This window comes from Leucopleurus acutus, assembly GCF_964270905.1.
Source record: "Leucopleurus acutus genome assembly, chromosome: 13".
Lineage (NCBI taxonomy): Eukaryota > Metazoa > Chordata > Mammalia > Artiodactyla > Delphinidae > Leucopleurus > Leucopleurus acutus.
In genome coordinates, this window is record NC_139155.1 from 89409111 (window position 1) to 89431569 (window position 22459).

General features: G+C 52.0%; 1 protein-coding gene across 1 annotated transcript in view; it reads left to right on the forward strand.

Annotated features, from left to right (window-relative positions):
* EP400 (E1A binding protein p400) overlaps nucleotides 1-19307 on the forward strand; it is a 98514-nt gene extending 79207 nt beyond the window's left edge. Inside the window, exons 45-52 of the mRNA XM_082852952.1 lie at nucleotides 3982-4189; nucleotides 4299-4459; nucleotides 6024-6242; nucleotides 8171-8366; nucleotides 8727-8851; nucleotides 10322-10468; nucleotides 15512-15589; nucleotides 16373-19307. Coding sequence (XP_082709078.1) covers nucleotides 3982-4189; nucleotides 4299-4459; nucleotides 6024-6242; nucleotides 8171-8366; nucleotides 8727-8851; nucleotides 10322-10468; nucleotides 15512-15589; nucleotides 16373-16645 — 1407 coding nt within the window. The 3' untranslated portion in view covers nucleotides 16646-19307. The remainder of the gene's footprint in view (nucleotides 1-3981; nucleotides 4190-4298; nucleotides 4460-6023; nucleotides 6243-8170; nucleotides 8367-8726; nucleotides 8852-10321; nucleotides 10469-15511; nucleotides 15590-16372) is intronic.
* The last annotated feature ends 3152 nt before the right edge of the window (nucleotides 19308-22459 follow it).

Consider the following 22459-nt stretch of genomic DNA (forward strand, 5'->3'; position numbering starts at 1 on the left):
ACACACACACACACACACCATGTGGATAGCAAATAAATAGGAAAAGATGTTCAACATTGTTAGTCATTAGGGAGATGTAAATTAAGCTACAGTGATCTGCTACTGCTACACATCTCTGAGAATGGCTTTAAGAAAAGAAAACCCTGGCAGTATCAAATGCTGGTGAGGATGCAGAGCAACTGGAATCCTCATTGCTGATGGGAATGCAGAACCTTAGCAGTCAGTCTGGAAGACAGTTTATTTCTTACAAAATTAAACGTACACCTACTCTCCAGCCTATCAGTTCCACTCCTAGGTTTTCTCCCAAGAGAAATGAAAACACGTCTGCACAAAAAAACCTGAGCGTGAATGTGTTTAGTGGCTGTGTTCATAATTACGACATAAGGGAACAGCCCAAATGTCCTTGAGCAGGTGAGCAGAAGGGAAGATGGTGCACCCGGCCCATCTGGCACTGCCCAGCGGGGCAGGAGACTGCTGGCACGTGCGGCTGCACGGCAGATCTCAGTGGCATTGTGCTGGCTGATAGGAGTTTTGAAAGCCTTCGTGTGTGTGTGTTTCCATTTAAACCACATGGAAAAGGCAAGGCTTTACGGACGGAAAACAGAATATGTTCTGTATCTATCTGGTGGCTACTCGGCCTCATACATTTATAAAAATTCACAGAACTGTATTCCTGAAACAGGTGAATTTTACTGTACGTGAGTTACACCTCAGTAAATTGGGTTTCAAAAATTAGAATACTCTAAGCAGTAGAGTGAATATGAAAACAGTTTTTCTAGAATGTGACTTTGGATTATTTCATTCATTTTTCTTTCCACTTTGTAGTAACCACTTTACACTCAGCCAGTTCACTGAATACAGAAGCTATTAGTTAGCCTGTGGCATTAGGATCATTTCCTATGACCAGTGTCACTACTTCCGTGAGGGTGGCAAGCCCAAATCATTGCACTTGGTATTTTATTTTGAAAAGACCTATTTCTGTAGTCATATTTTTAAAAGATAAAGCAATTTATCCACAATGTATTTTTTGAACAGCTCTTACAGACAAGATACTCTCCCTGGTGATGTGGGGCTAGAAGTAGGACTCAAACACACGGCTCGCTTTCATGGGGTTCTTACAGTCAGTCCTGTGGCCGCACCTAAAAGAGGTACAGATAACAGGGAGGTTTTCTGGAGAAGGGAGCATTGGGCTTCCACAGAATAGGAAGATGTCATCTACCAAAATGGCTCTTTGGAAGGCAGGGCAAGTCGTACAAGCAAAGGTTCAGTGGTGGGAAAGTGAATGGTGTATACTGGGCACAGCAAGCAGTTCTGTTTGGACGGAGCACAAGATGCATTAGCAGAGAAGCGGTGGCTCCCACAACCTCTCACAGGTTCTTGAGCGGCTGCGCGTGCTTGGTCTTGTGTGACAGTGAGCCTGGGCTGTCATGGTGTTTGGATTTCAGGCTGAAGAATGTGGGTTCCATTCACCAGGCGATGGGGAGCCCTTGAAAATCTTTGAGCAGAGGTGTGTTTTAGGGAAATTCATGTGATGTTTTATGTGTAGAGTAGATCATTGCAGAAAAGGTTAGAGAGAAAGCTGTTTCAGTAGTGCGGGAAAGGACTTCTGTTTCTGGTGATAAGGTGAGTTAAGTTATTTATACCACTCTCCTAATGAAAAGAACTGAAATTATTGGATAAAATTTTTAAATATCCTCTTCAAAATTTCAAGGAGCTGACAAAAGAGTAAATAATTATTGGGCCAAAATCTAAGGGAAGAGGCAACCCAGAGAGATACACAGGGTGCCCTGTGTCCGCCTTGGAGTACACTTCACCTTCTCAGAGGGGGACCCCCCGTTCAAGCCCAAGGCTCGACTCACCCAGGTGGAGAGTCTAAAAGGAGGCATTGATGCCTTGAGACAGGCCCCCAAATGGCTAAGTCCTTAGGGCAGGGTGAACCGGAAGTAAAATCCATCATGCTGAGCAGAGGGTGGGGCGGGGGCTCTTCCTGTGGAGCTCTAGCCCCAAGTCAGTTGTCAGTTTGCAGCTCACGTTGATGGCTCCCCAAAAGGGCTCCCAAAGCCCCTCAGATCATGTGACGCAGACCTGGATGAGCAGTGTTCCTGGGTAAGTGGCCAGAATCGAATGCAGAGTCTCTGGAGGAATGTGCCTTCAACCTGGACTTCTTAGAATGTCCACAGTGATTTCCAGGTATAATGAGCCGCATATAATAGAAGATAACCAAACACACGGAAAGAAGGCACCATGAGTGAGAACCAACAGAAGCAACAGACACTGGGCAGATCCTTAAAGACTTGAGATGGTGGGGGTTAGCAGGCATAGATGATAAAACGGTTATACTTTCTATTTTAAAGAAATAAAAGAGAAGCTTGCGAATGTCTGTAAAAACCAGGAAACTATACTTAAAAGAATATAGAGAACTTTAAGAAATGAAAAGTATGGTTACCAGCATTGAAAATAAACGTCTTATAATCTGGCTTAATGTCACTTTCCACACAGCTGAAGAGAGAGTTAGTGAACTGGAAGATAAATCAGAAGAAGTTATCCCGAATGCAGCACAGGGAGACAGCAGATGGAAGTACGGAAGAGAATTTAAAGCCACGGAAGATTGAGTGAGAGGATGTAATCAGAGGTTAATCAGAGTTCCAGACAGAGAGAAAGTTGAGCAGAGATAGTATGTGAAGATGTAAGAGTTTCCCAGAACTGACTGATGACACTGATCCGTATACACCAAAGCTCAACTAACCCCGGTCAGGGATGATGAAAAGGACTCCACGCTTACATAATGCCAACGACAAGGAGGTCTTCAAAACAGCCTGAAAAAGTCAGGTTGCCTTCAGAGGTACAGCTGCTTACTTCTCAGCGGTGGTAATGAAGCCAGGAACCAGCTCCTGGAATGGAATGGCATCTTCATTGTAGTCTGAGAGTATAACTGCCAGCCCTGAAAATACCTTGAAGAACAAACATTTCCAAACAAAGCCTAAGAGAATTCCCTATAGATCTCGCCTACATGAACTAATTGAGGTGCAAACGGACTTTGCGAACAGCAGTAACTTACTGTAGGGTCAACAAAGGCAGACATGACATACACGATGCAATGACGTGAGCAGGGCTAGGGATGTTGAAACGTTCCAGAATCCCTTTATTGTTCAGGAAAAGTGTGAAATTATGGATTAGACTTTTGTAAGTTCTTGATACAATTTTTAGACAAGCCATCAAAAGAATAAGAATAGAGTATAGCTTCCAAACTTTGGGAGGGGAAAGTGGGATGAGAAGAAAGTAATGTGCAGGAAGGCAAGAAAGATGATTAAAGAAATACGGAACAGGTGAGTTGACTAGAAAGCACAGAATAAGATACTGGATTTGGATTCAAATAGGTAATGAAATGTAAGATTAGGGACAAACTAAACAGGAAAACATAATGACCGTCTGCACCAAGGGGACCCGCAGGGGCCAGCGCCACATTTCAGCGTGCTTTCAGAGGCGGACTCGGTGGAGCTGGGCCCAGTCCGCTGAGGGGCTGCGGCGGCCGTGGCGCCAAGGGACGAGGACACAGCGAGGCCAAGTCGAGACGCCGCGCGGGTCCAGGGCTGCAGCCTCCGCACCTGCCTGGGGATGGCTGTGGGGGGTTAGGGGCCTGTATGTTTCCGGGGGATGAACACGGGCATCTAGATGGTTCCTGGGACCAAAAGGTCTTTTGAGTGAGGACAGTGGGACGGGGACGGGCAGTGTTTTAGACTGGGGGCGGCAGCGTCGTGATCTTCCCTTCTGCGAGCGACCCATCCGTGCTAGCCCTAGGCACAGGCTTTGAGTTCACAAGGGAAACGGTCTCTTAGCAATCTGTCAAAAGGCCAGAACCTGGAATGTACTTCATTTTCTAGGGTTTAGCGTTTGGTGCCCTTCTCTCTTCACCCGACGGCTATAAAGAGTCTTGAACATTGCGCAGCAGCCTGACACTTTGCTTCTCTTCGCCTTTTCCAGACCTCGGGAGGCTCTGCTCCTGCCCAGGTGGTCCACACCCAGCCTCGAGCAGTTGGGTCCCCCGCCACGGCCACGTCCGACATGGTGTCCCTGGCACCGACTCAGGGTGTTCGAGCGGTCACCTCGGTGACGGCCTCGGCTGTGGTCACTACCAGCCTGACCCCGGTGCAGACCCCGACCCGGTCTTTGGTGACTCAAGTGTCCCAAGGTAAAGGCAGGGTTGGTTTCCTGTGTGGCCTGTCCCGCTCTTCAGGTCCCTCCGGGCTCAGGCTTGCACGCGTGTGCGGGGCCGCAGTCTCACCAGACGACCTCTTCAGCCACAGGGGTCCAGCTTCCGGGGAAAACCATCACTCCCGCGCACTTCCAGCTCCTGCGGCAGCAGCAGCAGCAGCAGCAGGCCTCGCAGGTGCAGGTCCCGCAGATGCAGGGCCAGGCCCAGGCGCCGGCGCAGATCAAGGCGGTGGGCAAGTTGACTCCGGTGAGCGTCCTCTAGAAAACCGAACGCACACACTGTGTGATGATGCCTTGGTGTGTCATGTGATTCAGAGTGTGTTTTGCACAGTCCGCCATCGTCTTTATGTGGGAAGTGTGTTTGTGTTGTCTTTAGAAGTCACTTTGCACACAGGGCCGCTTCCGTGGCCCCGCGGCCAGCTTGTTCACAGCTCGCTGAGGCCTCAACCCCGTTTCCGGATGGACCTTCCCACTCGCTTGCTTGCGCTCTGTCCTCTCTTCCCAACCTGAGAAAATGTCAGTGCCAAGCGTCCCTCGACAGCCTTAGGAGACGAGGTGGTGGAGCTTGGCTTCCTGAGGAGTAGCTCATGTGCGGTGTCGTTTCTCTCATGCGGTGCTGATGCCCCTGAATCTTGCCAGTCTGTGCACGACCTGTGCTGTTACATAAGTAAACACGTTCATTTTAAAAGGAGATGCTATATTCCTGCCACAAGTGGAAAAGCATTAGTACTCAACACAGAAAGTAACCAGAAAAACGCGTAATAAACGCAAGATGGTACTTCAGAATGCCAGCGCGCTGTCGGGCCTGCCACAGTAAGTACCTGACCTCGGGCCTGCCCCTTGCGGGTGACAGAGGGGACGAGGGCGCTGGAGGGCGGTGAGGACGTGCGAGCACCAGCTGAGACTTCTTCGTCCCGGAGGCACCCGAATGCGCGCCAGGGAAACGAGGCGTTCCGTCCTCCATCACACCAGCCACAGCTCAAGGGCGCAAGGCCACACATGGCTGTGCCCGCCACATTGGACAGCCCAGCTCCAGAACGTGTCCGTCACTGCCGAAGCTGGCGACCAGCAGACAGCGCTGAGTTAGGGTCCTCCCGCCCCACAGCCTTTCCTTCCCCCCACCCAATGCTCCTCGCGCTCTAAGGCGGCGGGGCCTTCAGTTGCCCCTGCTCCCCTCTTGCAGCTGCTCAGAGCCCCACGCACCGGCTCGCTTGCCTGGTCCTGTTACTCCCTTCCCTTCCCTCTCCTAAACCAGCGGCAAAGTCCTTTTCTTTTTCAGCACCTTGAACGAGATCGGAGGGTCGTGAATAACTCAATATAAATTTCCTTAAAACATTTTTATCCCCTAAAATATTTCCTGAGCTATCTTTATCTTGATATTTTGACTTCTTTTAAAGACATGGGTTTATTTACCAATTAAACTTTCATTTGGAGACAGTTGGAGTACAAAATTTAGAGCTCGTGCTTACCTTACGGTACCTTGTAGAACTTCAAGAGCGACTACAATTTTAAGACTTAACGATTTGGGGTGGTACCACAGATTCGAATCGCCTTGCTTGTAAGCGATAAGAACCCAGGAATTTTGCTGTGCATTTGCTAATCTGTGAGAATCACTGTTGCTAGTTTTCATCAGTGGTAAAGGGAACATTTAAAAAATGTTGGCAAGGCCTGGAGGATGGTTTGCATACTGCACGTCAGCAACTGTTTACTTCGACATTGAACGGGTAGTAGAACAGTAACTTAAAACCAAGATATATACGAAATGGAATACAGTTGACGTTGATGAAAAGATTACTTTATCTGGGTTTTAGGAACACCTGATCAAAATGCAGAAGCAGAAACTGCAGCTGCCCCAGCAGGCGCCCCCAGCACAGGCCCCGCCGGGGCCCCCGCAGCCAACGGCACAAGTGCAGGTGCAGCCCCCGCAGCCCACGCAGCAGCAGAGCCCCCAGCTCACCACGGTCACGGCCCCGAGGCCCGGCGCCCTGCTCACGGGCACCACCGTGGCCAACCTCCAGGTGGCCCGGCTCGTAAGTTCGGTCGATACGCTTGTTTTTCCAGAGCAGCGTCTTCTTACGTTTTAAGTGAACCGTTGTTGCTCGCTCAGGCCCTTGCAGGTATTATGGCGGAGTGACAAGTAAAGGCACGGTCGTTCCCCCAGGAACTTAAGTTCTCCTCGGAGAGGGTGAAACAGCACGCGGGAGACGTTTACACAGTCACGCTTTCCAGAATGTCGGTGTCGCCTGAGAGGCTGGGGGTGGGGTGGGGAGCGAGCCCGACCACGGAGGGAGAGCAGGCTTTACGTGGGGGGGCGACGGGAGGGCGAGGTGTGGCCCCTGGAAGGTGTCCCGGTGCTGCTGGGGCAGAGGCCAGGCACGAGCCCCGTGCGGTCAGAGCAGAGGGGAGGTGGAGGGGCGAGTGAGGCCCCAGAGCCAGACTCGGGTCGCGGTGCTCTGCAGGCCCAGAGAGGCATCGAAGGTTTCTGAAGGAGGGGACGACGGTGTGGTGAAGGGGGTGTCTGGGAACGCCAGCTACATTCGGCACATGTCGAGGGGGTGTCCTGGAGCCCAGATGCTGTCACATCAGGCAGACCAGTGCCCAGCGCGGGCGGCTCCCTTTCTGGCACTGGCGACGGCTAGCGTTAGGGCTCCTGCTCTGGGTCAGGTGCCGCCGTAGGCTCTCCGCCTGTCACCCGATTGGTGCTGAGGCAGGAGTGGGTGCTGTGATGCTAGCTCCATTTTGCAGGTGCAGAAACCAAGGCATACACCTTCAGAACTTACCCAGATCTTATAGCTTGTCACCCACAGCACAGCTGTGATCTGGGGCTCTGGGGGCCCAGGCTCTGCTTCCCGTGTGCTTCACTCCACATTTAAGTCTGTAAGAGGGGATAGAAGTGGATAAAAACTGTGAAAGCAAGCTTGGTGTTACCTGTGTTCACGAGAAAATGCCAGTTCAAACGAGCCGAGTGGTAATCGTGCATGATGGCCCGCCTCAGGCAGCCCAGGCCTCGGGCGGAGGGCTTGCCAGCAGGAGCCGGCTCCCCCGGAGGGGGTGGTAGTCAGTTGAGCTAAGAAACATGCCCGTTACTTTACCCAGTGATCCTATTTCTGCTGTATCCTAAAGAAGTGATAGAACCAGTACAAAGTAGTAAACGTACAGACTCGCACCAGGAGCATTAGGGGGACCTGAATCTCCGTTACTGGGGAGTTGACTACATAGACTGTACAGCGTGCACACAGTGGGGTCGTGCACAGCTTTGGAAAAGGGTGTTGTAGAAGGAGGAGCGTCAGCTTACAGATACCTAGAACTCATCCCACTTTACACACTTTCCCGGCAAGCCGCACAGATAAGGACGAGGTCTGGTGGGCTGGGTGTCGTTTCCACATTCACATGTGGGCACCTTAGGGCTATGGCTGATTTTTACTTCCTCGTATTTTCTTAGGTAGTCTGAGTTTTTGTATGTAGAAAAACGGATCTATTTCCATTTTCCTTTTAAAAAATATAACTTAAGGAAAAAAGTGCTTGGTAGCCGAGTGATAAGCAAGTCGCAGGAGGTGGAGACCGAGGGTGGCCCTTGGTGGGAGGCCGAGGTCGTAATTTCGGGCTGATCTTCCGTGGCCGCTGAGGGATAGGAGACGAGCGTAGGAAGTGTGGCAGGAGTGGGGTGCTGTCAGGCTCTGAGATGCAGGAGGCAGAGACGCTTGCTGTGGGACAGGAGCGCATCTGAGCAGCAGTGCGCCCGGGCGTCCGGGGGCCGCCGAGCCCTGCTCCCTGTGTCCGCTGGTGACGGTCAGGGCACATAGGCGGCCCACAGTGAGCTGTTTTCCATTAGCTGACCGCCACGCGGCACCTTTGTGAATGTGTCAGTTTCTCACCACCTGACCGCTGGTGGGGAAACGTCTGCAGACGTGTGGAATGCTGAACGTCTCTGGACTCTCCCATTGTTTTCACTGTCTAGACCCGGGTCCCCACTTCACAGCTGCAGGCTCAAGGGCAGATGCAGGCCCCGGCGCCCCAGCCGGCCCAGGTGGCACTGGCGAAGCCTCCGGTGGTGTCGGTGCCCGCAGCCGTGGTCTCCTCGCCGGGCGTCACGACGCTGCCCATGAATGTTGCTGGAATCAGTGTGGCCATCGGGCAGCCGCAGAAAGCCGCAGGTGCCTGTCTCATGCCACCCCTCGCCCCCCGCCGCTCCGCGTACAGCCTTGAGTGGGGCTGACAAGCCTTTTCTAGTTAGCAGCTGTGGCCCGTAGCCATCTCGGGTGTGTCACGGTGTATTTTAGCAGAAGTGTCCCTCGATTTAACCGTTCACTTTCTTAACTTACCCACCCTTTGTCCAAATGTCGTTGTGAACCTAGAAACATTTTAAGTAGATGTAAGGGGGGCTTTATTTAGCTCAGCATCATTTCAGCGTGTAGTTTTCTATACAGAGATCACTGAAGCTGAACTCACTGTGAGCCCTGAGACCTTGTCCCTACTTGGCGCTTGTGATTCAATGACCTGACCTGTGTTCTCAGGGCAGACTGTCGTGGCCCAGCCTGTGCACGTCCAGCAGCTGCTGAAGCTGAAGCAGCAGGCCGTCCAGCAGCAGAAGGCCATCCAGCCGCAAGCCGCCCCAGGCCCGGCCGCCGTCCAGCAGAAGGTACCGGGCGCCCGGTTGACCCCTCTTCACGTGAGCCGGGCCCCGCTGCCAAGCGTGGGATGCACGGAGGTGGATAGGGTCCCGAACCGGCCCTGCGTGGCTGCCTGGCCTCCACGCACCGGAGACCCCATGGTTGTGGCCTTGGGCTGTACGTAGGACGGCCTTGGGGCTGGCCCTGGAGGGAGGGCGTGGTTCACGAGAGGGGGAGCCCCCATGTCCTGCCGGCTCGTGGGGGCAACTGTGAAGGACGCAGGCTGTGGAACTGCATGACTGGGAGGGGCCGGAAGGACTCGGGGAAGCAGGTGTAGCTCCTGGTGTGCGATCCATCTGGGTGCACAGGAGCCAGCTGTGTGTGTGTGTGTGTACGCGTGTGTACGTGTGTGTGCATGTGTGTGTGTACGTGTGTACACACGCGCCATCAGCTGATGGACGGAGGGAGGGGAGAGAGGGGAAGGGGTACTGTGAGAGGAGTGCTGTCAGCGACCCTCTGACTCAGAAGGCTGGGAGGCAGCTCTGAGCTGATTGAGGCCCCAGAGGCGAGTCCTCCTCAGAGGCGGGGGTTCGGGGCTGCGCTGGCAAGCAGGAGCGGAGTGCAAGGCGCTCTGCTCCCCAGGGCTTCTGCCTCATCTGCTCCTGGTGGCGCAAAGCCCGACACACAGATGATGGCGTCTGGGCTCTTGACCTTCGTGTTGCATCTGTGCTGTTTTCTGAACCGGAGCGAGCCAGCGCCCTGTCCCCATGCGCTGAGGGCTCTGCAGGCGGCTGGTGCCCCTTTCCAGAAACTGACAGATGCGCAGAGACGTGAAGTGACTTCTCGGGGTGGGGCGTGCCAGGCTGGGAGGCACTGTGACAGGACGGAGACCGGGCTGGGTCATCGCGGGGGCTTAGCCAGCGTCTGAGAGAGAGAAGGAGAAGGGCTTTAGCCAAAGTGCCAGTCGGTATGTTCACGTAACTTGAAAGGAGACTTCTGAGACGTTAAAAGTGTCCATAGCTGTGGCTTTGTAAACCGAATATATGGGCCACATACACGCATGGCTTTCTGAATAGTATTTAAACGCTCCTGGCAGGGAAAACGGAAAATTAGACTAAATGTGTAAAGATTGTGCATACAGGTTTGTTTCTGTTTGTGCTAAATAGTTTTGAGTATGGGCCAAATTCTTAAAGTTAGATTTGGGAAAGGGTGTGTGTTTTCTGTATTGTCAAGTTCGCGCACTTACATGATGAGCAGACGTGGCACCAGGCGCCTCAGAGGATGGGAGATGAAGCCCAGCCTGGGCCATGAGGGGACCTCCCAGCAGGGGAGGAGATGACCCAGGACCGGGCCCCCCGGGGGGGCAGCAGCAAGAACACAGGGCAGCGGGCAGGCAGGGCCAGGAGCCGGGGTGGTCACGCTGCGGGCGTCTGGGGGGCTCTGAGAAGGGGACCCAGAGCCTTGCCTGCTCTAACCCTGGGCGGCCTCTCTTTCCTCAGATCACAGCACAGCAGATTGCCGCTCAGGGCCAACCACAGAAGGTCACCTACGCCACCCAGCCAGCCCTTAAAACCCAGTTTCTCACCACGCCCATCTCCCAGGCCCAGAAACTGGCTGGGACCCAGCAGGTGCAGACCCAGATCCAGGTGAGCAGCGGGGAGCCTGAGGGCTGGGAGCAGGCGCGGCGGGCGCTCGGAGGTAGAGCAGGGGGGCGCCGCCAACCAGCGCCCCATGGAGAGCGTCGTGGGGCCCTGCAGCGTGGCCTGGGGTGTGCTCAGGTCCTGCTGCGGTGGCAGCCTTTGTGCTGGTGAGGCTCCTGCAGGGGTCGTGGTCGTCCCTCCGCTGCCGCCGGCTGCCTGGCACTGGCCAGCCCAGCATTGCACGTCTCCTGGGTCCCGGCACACGCGTGACGCCCGGGACGGGGTGCGGGGCTGTGGGCACGCCCACCCACCGAGCTCCTGTGGTCCCTCAGCCTCGGCCCCTGCCGGCCTGCCGTCTGCCTTCCTCTGGCAGCGGTGCGAATCTGCTGGCCGTCGGGCCCTCCCTTGGGACGAGCCTGTTCGGGGGCTTCCCGGTGGGGCTGTGCGTCCCGGGGGTCTGCCTTTGCGTCCGTGTGTCACACTTCTCCCAGCTAGTGCCTTATCTGCTCTCTCACTTTACGAACGGAGCTTCTGGATTTGAGTGTATTGGAATTTATCAATCTTTTTCTGTCTGAATAGAGCCTTTTGTACTTTGCTTAAGAAATCCTTCCCAGAGGTCATGGTGCTGTTTCCTAGATGATCTTCTAAAAACTTGATAATTTTTTTGTTCACATTTATGTCTTTAACCTTCCTGGAATTGGTTTTTGGAGATGATGCAAAAATAGGGGTTCAGTTTAATTTTTCCACGTGAACACAACGCCCTGTTACTTTCACACTACTCATTCGGGAGTCCCTTCTCTCCCCCGACTCACCGTGTGACCAGGCACGCGTGACGTGCGGTTCCTCGGGGGCCTCTCTGAGCACCGTGGCCTCGGTCCCTGTGAGCCCACACTGCCCGCTCTTCGCCACTCTGCTGCACGATGATTCTCAGCATCCACCTCCTGCTGTCGGGAGCATCCTGCTTTCCCGCTCTCTGCACTTCCGTGTCGATTTTGAGTCAGCTTATTTAGTATACGCACCGTGGTCAAAACTGATGGCGTTTTTGTTAGAACTGCATTGACTCTGTAGATCAGTTTGGGGGAGAGTGGGCATCTCTATAGCCTTGACTTCAGATTCACCAACATGATACATCATTTGCTGTTTAAATCTTCTTTAATGCCCTTTAAGTAAGTTTTCTGATTTTTTTCCCATAAAGATCTTATTGCGTGTATTAGATTTATTCCTAAGTAACAGGCGTTTTCTGATACTCTGCTCTAAGTTCCCTCTTTTTGTCTGTGTCTGTAGGACACTGTATGTTGACTTTTGAATCCCACAGCCTCAATCTGTTCTAGTTGGTTTGTGTTTCCCTTGTGTCGATCACATCACCTGTGAGTCCTGGCGGCTGGCATCTTCCCCTTCGTCCTTCTGTTTCTTATTCCCGCCTCGTCGTGCTGGCGATGCCCGCAAGGCAGTGTGACAGGTGCAGACAGGAAGCTCGGCCACATGGCTCTCCTCATGGTCGTTCTGCGGGTTGGGTTTTTAAAATCACCCTTCAGCACAGTAAGAAAAGTCTCTTCTTTATCTAGATTGCTACAACTTTTTGTTCCTTTGGTTGTGGTGTTTTGTCTTTTTACAAACCCTCTGCACCCCTCCCCTCGTGGTCCCTCCAGTCTCGAGGCTTCGAGCCCATCTCTGTGCCCATGAGTCCAGATTCGCATCTGCGGCCAGCTCTCATCTCGCCCAGGGTTTTAATCCTGGCTGCCTTTGGACGGCCCCCTGGAGGTGTGTGCCTCTGGTACCTTAGCCCCTCCTCCTCCAGCTCTGGGACGGCAGTTCTCTCTTCCCTGACCTTCAGCCTTTCCTGGGCCAAACCCTCCGCTGCTCTTCATGCTCCAGACCCCGCCCAGCACGGATCCTGCAGTGAAGTGCGCTGAGACGTGCTTTGTGGCGGCGTGGGGTCCCTTTGTCACCTCTAGGTCAGGTTTATCCGGGGTGTTGTGCCTACTAGTCGGCTTCTTCTGTCAGTTATGAGAGGGGTGAGTTAAAATCTCCCATTCTGGGACTCCCCTGGCGCTCCAGTGGTTGGGACTCCGCGCTTCCGCTGCAGGGGGCGCGGCTTCCATCCCTGGTCGGGGAACTGAGGATGCCACATGCCGCCTGGCACAGCCCAAAAATGGAGGAAAACACCCCCCCCCATCCTGGTTATGGGTTTATCTGTTTTTCCTTATATTCCTTTCTACTTTTAGATTAGGTGCTCTGTTGTTAGCTGCACACAAATTAAAATTTTAACTTTTATTATTTTGAAGTACTGTTTCGGTGTGGCAGCCTGTTGTGCTTCATACCGAGAACTCTACCCATATGTCACAGAAACAGTCGCTGGACGCCGCCTCACTGTCATTGTCCCGCGTCTCAGTTTTGGTCCTTCAGCTGTGACACATTCACTCCCTTTATGGTGAGGCCTGGGAGGAACGGCTTTTAGCTTCCATTTTGTTTGCATTTTCAACGTGTTCTGTTTTCTCTTTCCAGCCTGACTTGCCTTCTCTTATTCCATTTATGTATTTATTTTTTGTCATTCTGGGTTTTTTTCCTCCTCTGACTCGTTTGAAAATTACATGTTGTTTCTCTGTTCTCTAAGTGGTTATCCTAAAATCTCCATGTGCAGATTTACCTTGTCAGAGTATAGCACAAACCACCGCCTCTGCTCTGCTCTCGAGCACGGGTCTGTCAACACCGTTGCTCCCTGGCCCTCTCAACTCACGTGCTGCTGCAGTCACGCAGTTTCCTCCTATCCTGTTTCATTTTCACTTTTCACGTAAAATTACTTTTCTTCTGCTTGAAGTACACCCTTTGGAGTTTCCCATAGTGTTTGCAGATGCCTGTATTTCACTCTTGTTCCTGAAGGATGCTTCTGCGTTGTATGGAATTCTAGATGGACATTAATTTTCTCAGCACATTAACAGTACTCCCTGGCTCCTGGTCTTTTGTTGCTGAGGAGAAGTCAGATGTCTGTCCAGCGGGTCGCTGCTTCGATGGGAACCTGTCTTTTTCCCCTCTGTTTCCTTTTGAGATCTTTTCTTTGTCTTTGGCGTTTTATAAATGCTGTGACGATCTAGCTTGGAATTTGCTGATCGTCTGGAATCTGGGCATTGATCTCTCTCGTCAGTTTAGGAGATGACCAGCCGCCGTTTCTTTAGGTGCCGCCTCTGCCCCATTTCCTGCCCTCCGTGTCTCTTCAGTCTCTGTGCTTTCCTTCCATTGTCTCTCTGTGCTGCATTCTGAGTAATGTCCTCTAACCTGTCTCCCATTCCACTGAGCTTTCCTCTCATTAGGTCTAATCTGCTGTTAAGCTTGTCCATTGAATTTTAACTTTGGGGATTTTAAGTATTTCATTCTTCGAAGTTCTGTTTTGTCTCAAACCTGCTTGGTCTTTGTAGTTTCTTGCTCCCATGCGTGCTCTCAGGCTGCACAGGACGGCGCGCTGTTTTGTGCGTGCCTGATAATTCCTCTATTTGAAGTCCGTGTGCGTCTGATTTTACTTGTTTCTGCTGTTCTTGCTTCAGGAACTGGGGGCTTTTGTCATTATAGGAGTTGTCTTCTTGTGAGCCAGTTTCCCTTGAAGTTCTGTTTGTTGGAAGGCTTTGAGGTCTGGGTTGAAGGTGGGTTCTTCCTTGTGCTGGGCTCCCATGGGTGCCGTCAGGACCACATCAGCTGTGGCTTGAGGGTTTGGTCTGCCAGCCTGTGTTTCCCCCTCCCCTGCCTAGCACCGAGGCCTAAGGCAGGCGGCTTCCTCACAGACCCTTTGAGTGCCAGAATCGCAGCTGCGGGGGGCATCGGGCAGCCCTCTTGTTATCTCCTCCTGAGAGTGGGTTTGGACTTGGTCTCTTTGCTGCACCCGGGAGGCCATGAAAACCCAGTGCAAGGCTTCCCCTGCAGCACGTGGTCTCGGGCACGAGCTGCCGTAGCACCTTCTCATGGCTCGGGGTCCCCCATTTGCTTAAGTTTTGGCACTGGGATCTCTGGACTTCCTGCAAGTTTATCGATGCGTTTTAAGACGTCACCTTGGTGTTATGCGTGGCATCTCAGCATTTTCGTGGCTGCCGATCTGAGCTGTGGCCCGTGCGCTGCGGTAGCTGACCAAACGTCTCTCCCGTCAGAGGAAGCGCACAGGCTCACTCAGGGGTTCCTTTGATGTCAGTGAGTGCGGTTCACAGTTTTTGATTCAAGTTACAGTAAACTAGTAAATGCCTTCTGATTCATTTTAATTTCCGTGAGAACTCATATTTACTTGGGAGCTTGTCATTTGCAAGTACATCATATAATTTCACATTTCCTCCAGGATTATCTTGGGCAAGACTTATTTTCATCCCTGTTCCGCCAGTTAGAGACCTGAGGGGGCTTTCCATGGCCCCCAGCAGCTACCCACTCGGGAGCCCCTTCTGCTTCTGTGAACCGGTGTCCCCGAAGCCCTGAGTAGACACAAGTGGCCTGAATTGTCTTACTACAGCAGGACAGCAAGATAGGCAGGTTTACAAAAAGTGACCATTGGGTGGAAGGTTTTGTTTTGTAAAGAGGAAGGTCTCAATCATGATGAAGAAGAATGTAGAAAAATGGTGAAGTAACCACTTTAGAGTTTGGGCGTAGATGTCTCTGGACTAGGGCTGAACCTGGGTGTTGGTCCGGGTCCCCTGACAATGGGGGCATACGTGGAGTGGCGCCCAGGCACTCTGTCTTCCATGTAACTCTCTCATATAGACTTGTAGCGATTTTTATAAAAGAAAAATGTGACTGTCTGAAATAGGAGACCGATAATAAGCTTCAAATTACATGTGATTACCGATTAGGAAGGCAGTCGTTATTCAGTGCAAAGGTGAAATAACTGGTTCTCTCGGGGTTCCAGGTGAGCCCACTTTTGAGACCTGCTATTCTGTGTCGTCTGACCACTGTCTTTTTATGTTGTTTTTTGGTTTTTTTTTTTTTTGCATTAACAACTGAGAAGGAGAGAGGGCAAGAAATTTCTTTTGCACACACGTTCATTTGGCGTCTCCATTTGGCTTTTTTGTTTTGTCCAAGGTTGCGAAACTCCCTCAAGTCGTCCAGCAGCAGACACCCGTGGCCAGCATCCAGCAGGTTGCCTCTGCTTCCCAACAGGTAGGACCTGGAGACCCGCAGCTGTCAGGGGTTCCCACGAAGAGAGTTCTTGCTTTTCATCTGAGGAAATAGAATTTTAATTCCTAGAGAACTGCTTGTGATTTTCATAATACAGAAAAGAAAATTAACTTTGGAGAAAACACTTGATATCCTGAGACTAGCAGGAAAAAAAACCTGAACAAATGTGTTTGGACTCAGTGTCACATGTGCTGAGGGGGCTCATTTCTGGGCTCCTTCGTTCAGCCAGTAAACCTTAGGTGCATCCTGCCAGCTGAAGCCACCACACCTTCCTTTTAGGGAAACGAAGAAAGAAAACAGAATCCATTCGTATCGACCTTGGGTCTTAGAGTAGAAATACTACTGGGGACAGCCAGGACTTAACCTTCCCAACAGAGGCTCGCTTTCGGTTCTTACTGGTTTTTTACTGCTAAAAATGTGGCCGTATAAAAGCAGTGCTTTAAAATAATTGTAGTTGGTTCAGAATCACACTGGCATGTAGGTGTCAAGAAACCAGATAGTATTAGGAGCCGGACACCAGCAGCACCAGTCCCCGGCCATCCTTTCCCCAGAGGCGTCCGCTTGCAGCCTAAAGCAGCAGTAGTTTCGTTTTCTATTTTTGTTTGGTTAGAAACCAGAGGTCCTATTTTGATAGGTCAGGTGGTTTTTACATTTCACGGAAGCATTCGCGCTAGTTACGTTTCTAACCCCCACCCCCAAGGACGTCTAAGTTTTCATGTCACCTGATCTGCGTTTTCTAGGAGATGTGTTTCTGTTTTGGTTCAGGCTTCCCCACAGACTGTGACCCTCACCCAGGCGACAGCGGCCGGGCAGCAGGTCCAGGTGATCCCCGCAGTGACAGCGACAGCACAGGTAGTCCAGCAGAAGCTCATGCAGCAGCAAGTCGTGACCACGGCGGCGGCCCAGCTGCAGACCCCCGGTGTTCCCAACCCAGCCCAGGTGCCGGCCAGCTCCGACAGCCCGAACCAGCAGCCCAAGCTCCAGATGAGAGTCCCCGCCGTCAGGTTAAAGACGCCCACCAAGCCTCCGTGCCCCTAGTCGGGAGCGCGGCGCGGCCCCAGGCGGGCCGCCCGTGCCTGCCACCGCCCCGCCCAGATGGGGTGGACTTATTTACTGAGCCCCAGGACAGTGCCCTGCAGGGCGCCCAGTGCCTGGAGCGGCGACCCTCAGCGAGCGCCCCCGTCACGTGTTGCGTGGCTGACTGAAAAAGCGGCAGTGGCAGCGCTTCCTCGATGCTTTACCTCTTAGTTTCTCCCCCAGGGCAGTACTGCTGGGTCTTGAAAGCCATTTGGAATTTCTCTGTTAGTGTACAGTGTTTTTTGCTCATCACAAGTAGCCATTTGGAAGGTGCAGTGAGTCATAAAATAGACCTTGTGGAGCTAAAATGTGGTCTGACAGCATCTGTCTCTGCCTGGTTCTTTATTCCTAACTGAAAGCACGTTATGGTCCTTCGAGAGGAGAAAGACTGTCTGATATCAAAGGTAGGTCATCTCAGATCAGGGAAAACCAACGTGGTTCCTCCCCTCCCTCCTAAAATGTGACTTGTTTGGACTCTTAAAGGAGACATTTAGTACTGACATGCATTGAAGCACATTCATGACGCGTTCCCAGCTCGTGTTGAAGGGGAATGATCTGTGTCTGCATTTTCATTGCAAAGAGCATCGCGTGCGGCTTCCCTCAGAGTGGCCGGTTTCCACGTCAACGGAACCCTTGGGGCTGCTCCCCACCCCAGCACATCCACGATATTTCCCCGGGTTTCGGATAAACTTGTAATTGGACTTAGGCTACGAAGCAGCGCCAGCAAACCTTGTGGGGCTCCTGTCTGGGAATATGGTTCGGGGTCCAGAGTGCTGTGCAAGTGTTGTCACGTTGCAGACGGCACTGCTGAGCGCTCGGCGAGGCCCTTGCTAAGGAGGCGGCCTGCCATCGCCCGTTTGCTTTCGTGCCCAGCCCAGGCGTGACGTGCAGAGGTGAGAAGCCTCCTTGTGCAGGTGCTGTGTGTATGCACCTACAAGTAGTACCCACAGAAATGGGTGTGGTAAGCTCTTCATACTAGACTGCCATGTCTCGTATGTGAGCATGTCGCCCACTTGGGGTTCTGCGTAAAGCAGGGAGCCATCCAGGCTCTCTGGGGTGGGGGGCCCGTGGTTGAGGGGCAAAGAGGAGGCCCTGGATTTGCTGTTTTTATTTTTTTTTACTGTGGCAACTGCAAAGGGCTTGATTGGCTGACGATGTCTGCTTACCTGGAGGTGTCCACCCAAGCAAAAGGTGCGTGTCTGATGACACCCTCTCCGCTCCGTCTCTGTGCCTCTTTTACAGTTCTGGTCCAGGACATCAGGTTGTGTTAGGTCTGTGTGTACTTAGGAACAGTTCCGGCATACTGAGAGATTTTAAATTTGTAATCAGTCTGTTTCCTCCCCCTTTATATCACTTTATATGACACAAAGAAAAGTGTCCCGTCCCGAGTTTTTTTGTTTCCCATCAATATATGTGGACACTAATACGGCGATTGATACCTTAGTGAAGCCAACCGGGCAGCTCATTTTTGAGTTCTTGGTGAGAAATTTGGAAAAAAGTAAAGACCAGTTGTTCAGAGTGGACAGGATTTAACGTTCTAGTTACTTGAACACTATAATTTGCCTTCTGACTTGTTCATTGTGGGTTCAGCACGTGCTGTAATGAGGGAGTGCGGCTGCACGAGGCTTCTGTGCTTCGTATCTGGGTACTGAGGAGAGTTCCTACTTTTTTTTTTTTTAAATCCTCAAATGTGCAGAACTAAAAAGGAATTCTCCTTTTCAGCTTATTTTAACTTGTGAAGCCTGTTGGTTTTGTTCTTACCCTTCTTGGGGTGTGGACGGTCTCTGTAGATGATGGTGAAGTGTTGAGTGTTTAGAATATCCTAGACATAGCTGCCTGAGTAGAAGTCCTCTATTAATCTAGAACACTAGAAGAGAATTTAGAAAAATCTCTCAAAAGCTTTCTAAGAGAACAGAACTAGGGTCTGAATATTTGCAGTGTGGGACTCCTGCCCTGTCTTACTATGTGAGTGAAAGAAGTGTGTTTTCTTCAGCGATTCCCTGTTGCAAAATATGGGACAGAAAATAGCGTTACTGGTATCAGTCGATTTAGTAACATCTGGATGTCAGCACTCACCTCCTAGTCTTCCACAGTCATTTAGGTAAAGGGTCCGGTGTATTGTTTTCTTCGCTTTCTGTTTTAAAGGTTAAACTTTCCATATTTAACAGTAAGTGTGAGTTTAGGACGATGTTTTCCAGGCTTCCTCAGATTGTTACTGTTGTCAGAATCCCACATTACCTTGTAGAACAGGGTTCCCACCCAATGCATGGTAAGGATTGAGAGAAATCTTCAGAACATAAAATATAAAGACAGCAGGCAAAAACACCGTCAAACTGGAATTGGCCACCGTGGAAAAAGCAGTCACCCAGGTTTTCTTTAATTCAGAGACATTTGTTCCAGGGAGGCTGGGTGGTGGTTGGAGGATCCGGGGGCCGGGGAAGTAGGAGGCTGGAGTCAGCCTCCTGAGGCAGAGGCTTTCCCTTTTGCCACCTTCAGGACTTTCTGTTAACTGTTGTAACCAGATAGCTGTTGTGTTTTAAAATATAAAGGAAGAAGACCGAAATTGTAAATACTTTGTAAACAATCATTTGTACTTGAATAGTAGGGTTTTAAAGGGCACTGATATCCCACCAAACAAAAGGTATAATAAATTGACCTTTTTATATCTTTTTTGTTTTGTCTTTCATAGAAAGCTACTGTTCAGGTTAAAATAAGATACCAGTCATATTCATTTCATTTGTGTGAAGAGAAAACAAGACACAGGGAAACCAAGTTAGTGTTGCCAACGGAGGTTTTCTTCTCCTCGCTCCTCCCCCAGACGGTAGCCAGAACTAGAAGGGATGGAGTTTCTCAGTGAAATCACCATTTCTCTCCGCAGAGACCATGTCCACCTGGCCACTGTGTTCCAAAGCCACACGAGGAGGAAGGACCCGGTGCGTTTATTTTTCTTCGTAATGTTCTTGTTCTCCAGTGCTACCTTGTACTAGACAGCAGCACTTCCTCAGCTGCTCTGTGCTTCTGTCCCTGTGCAGTGAGTATTTACTGAAGCATAATACATGCCAACTTTATCACTAATGGTGGAAGTTTTTTAAAAAAAGCAACACTTGGCTCTTCAAGAAAATCAAAACTAATGAGAGATAGATGGGTAAATTATTGGTTTATTCAGCTGATGCTTACTGAGTGCATACTGTGTGTCTAGGCCCTGGAGCTACAGCTACGAGCAAAGTAGAAAAGGAGGTTACGTTCTAGTAGTCCAGACAGATGATAAAATGATTCAGAACGGTGTAAGCACCATGAAGAAACAGGGACAAGGTCACGGCCGGCGATCTGGACTTCATGCTAAGCAGAAGCCTGGAAGACAGCTTGACTTACAAGTTTGAAAGCTCACTGTGTCTGCAGGGGAGGTGGTGGTTGAAGGTAGCCAGAGTGAAACAAGGGACAGACCTGCTGGACCATCTCCCTGGTCACAAACAAGGGAAAAAACCATCCTTGTGGGTCTTCAGATCCCGGCTCAACAGCCTTAGGAGGCATTTTCTGACTGCCGCCCCCTAACTTAAAATGGGCACTCAACCTCCACCTCCTTTTCTCAGCCGCTCGGCCCTACTTCCTGTAACCGGGCATCCATTTGCCGATGTGTGCCCCCTTCTCCCTAGACCGCAGGTCCTGCCGGGGCAAGGACGGGACGTGCCTGGTCAACGCAACAGGCAGTTAAGTGTGCGATGAGGCGGTGGGTGGGCAGGGGAGGAGCGGACGGACGGGTGGACGGAGGGCTGCAGGCGAACGGTAGGAACGAACGGAGGCCGGCCGGCGCGCACGTGACCGCGGGCGAAGGAAGCCGCGGCAGTACGCAGGCGCGGGCTGGGGGGCCTCGCGTGCAGTTCCCGCCTCAGCTGCCGCTGCTTCCGGTCCTCCTGCCCTCGCCCCGCCTGCCCGCGCCGAGCGGCCGGCGCCGCGCCTGCGCACTGGGTCCAAGCCGGCCGCCGGCTTGCGTCGGGTCGGGTCGGGTGGCCCGGGCCCGCCCTCGGCTGCCGCCGCTCTTGCCCCCAACGGCACTCTCCGCCGCGTCGCCCGGCAGCCGCGGTGAGGGCCCGCAGCCTGTCCGCGCCGGGGCGGGGCGGGCGCTCAGGGCCGCGCGGCTCTCCTTCGGCCTCCCCGCCCGCCCGTTGCCCCAGCGTTCCCCCGGTCCACCTCCCCCTCGACGACCCCGTGACCCTCGCCGCTGACCCCCGCCCCGCCGGCCCCGGGAGGCCGCTGTCCGCGGTGCTGACGCCGCCGGCGCCGCGTGTCTGGAGGGGCCGCTGGTCGGGGTGTCCCCGCCCCACACCCGGGAGGCAGAGTGGAGTCCGGGCTGCGGCGTCTCCTCGGCCGGCCCCGCCGGGGCGTCTGTCGGGAGAGGCACCTCGCCACCCCTGCCCACGGAGGCCTTTCCCACGACGGAGAGCGAGAACGGAGCTCAGCTTTGCCTTCAAGCCCGAAGACCGCGCGGCCTAGCAGACACTTCACAACCCGGCCCCAGAGCTGGGGGAGGATCCCTTCCTCGCCGAAAACTGCTTAGGCTACGCGCAGCTCGCAGCTCGCGCGCGAAGCCCCAGCTCCCAGGTCTGTTCCCGGGCTTCACGGGGCCGGCGTCCGCCAATGACACGTGAGAACGTGGAGCACCTCTCAGCCCACGTGACTGCCTTCCAGTTGTGGTGTTGGGTCTTGATGATTACTGGGTGCTCCGTGCGCTGAGTTGGGGATGCCCAGCGCCTACAGAGTGACACAGAGGTATTGCGCACGCATTTCTGTAACCTTTTGCCAAGCAGATAGACAGGATGTTCGTTTATTTATAAAAGTGTTTTCTTAATGTTCACATCAAGATAGCAAGAGAAATACGACTTTCTCCTTTAAAGGTTGTCAGCCAAACCGGCTCCTGCAAAAGTGGAAACGAAGCCCAAAAAGGCGGCAGGAAAGAATAAATCTTCAGACAAAAAAAAGTGCAAACAAAAGGGAAAAGGGGAGCGAAGGGAAAACAGGCTGAAGCGGCTAACCAAGAGACTAAAGGTGTACCTGTAGAAAATGGAGAAACTAAAAACGAGGACAGCCCAGCTTCTGTTGACGCAGGAGAGAGAGAAGCCAAGTCTGATTAGCATCACACACCTGGTCCTATCAGTGGTCCCTGTCTCTCTTCCTGCACGATCCAGAGGAATATTTTTACCAACTATTTAGTAAATGACAGTTTTTTAGGAGCTCTAGAAACATTTTTCAAAAGGAGGGAATCCCCCCTCATCCCATTTTTTAAGTGTAAAAAAAAAATTTTTTTTTAAGAGGTGAAATCATTGGCTGGTTATTTATTTTTTGGTACAACCAGAAAATAGTGGGATATTGAATACGGGAGGCTTCGACTGTCTTGGGTGTCAGCTTAACATACCATAGATGGGGGTAGCTTTTATGTCCTGTAATACAAAGCATTTACTACATGGCATTTGGAGTCAGGTGTGCATTTAATGTCTTGAACACTTTTTTTTGGTAATTTTTATTAGAGTACAGCTGCTTTACAATGTTGTGTTAGTTTATACTGTACAGCAAAGTGAATCAGCTATACATATTCATACATCCCCTCTTTTTTGGATTTCCTTCTAAGTTAGGTCACCACAGAGCACTGAGTAGAGTTCCCCGTGCTCTACAATAGGTGCTCATTAGTTATCTATTTTATACATAGTATCAATAGTGTATGTGTGTCAACCCCAATCTCCCAATTCATCCCATCCCCCTGACCCCCAACACTTTTAAAGT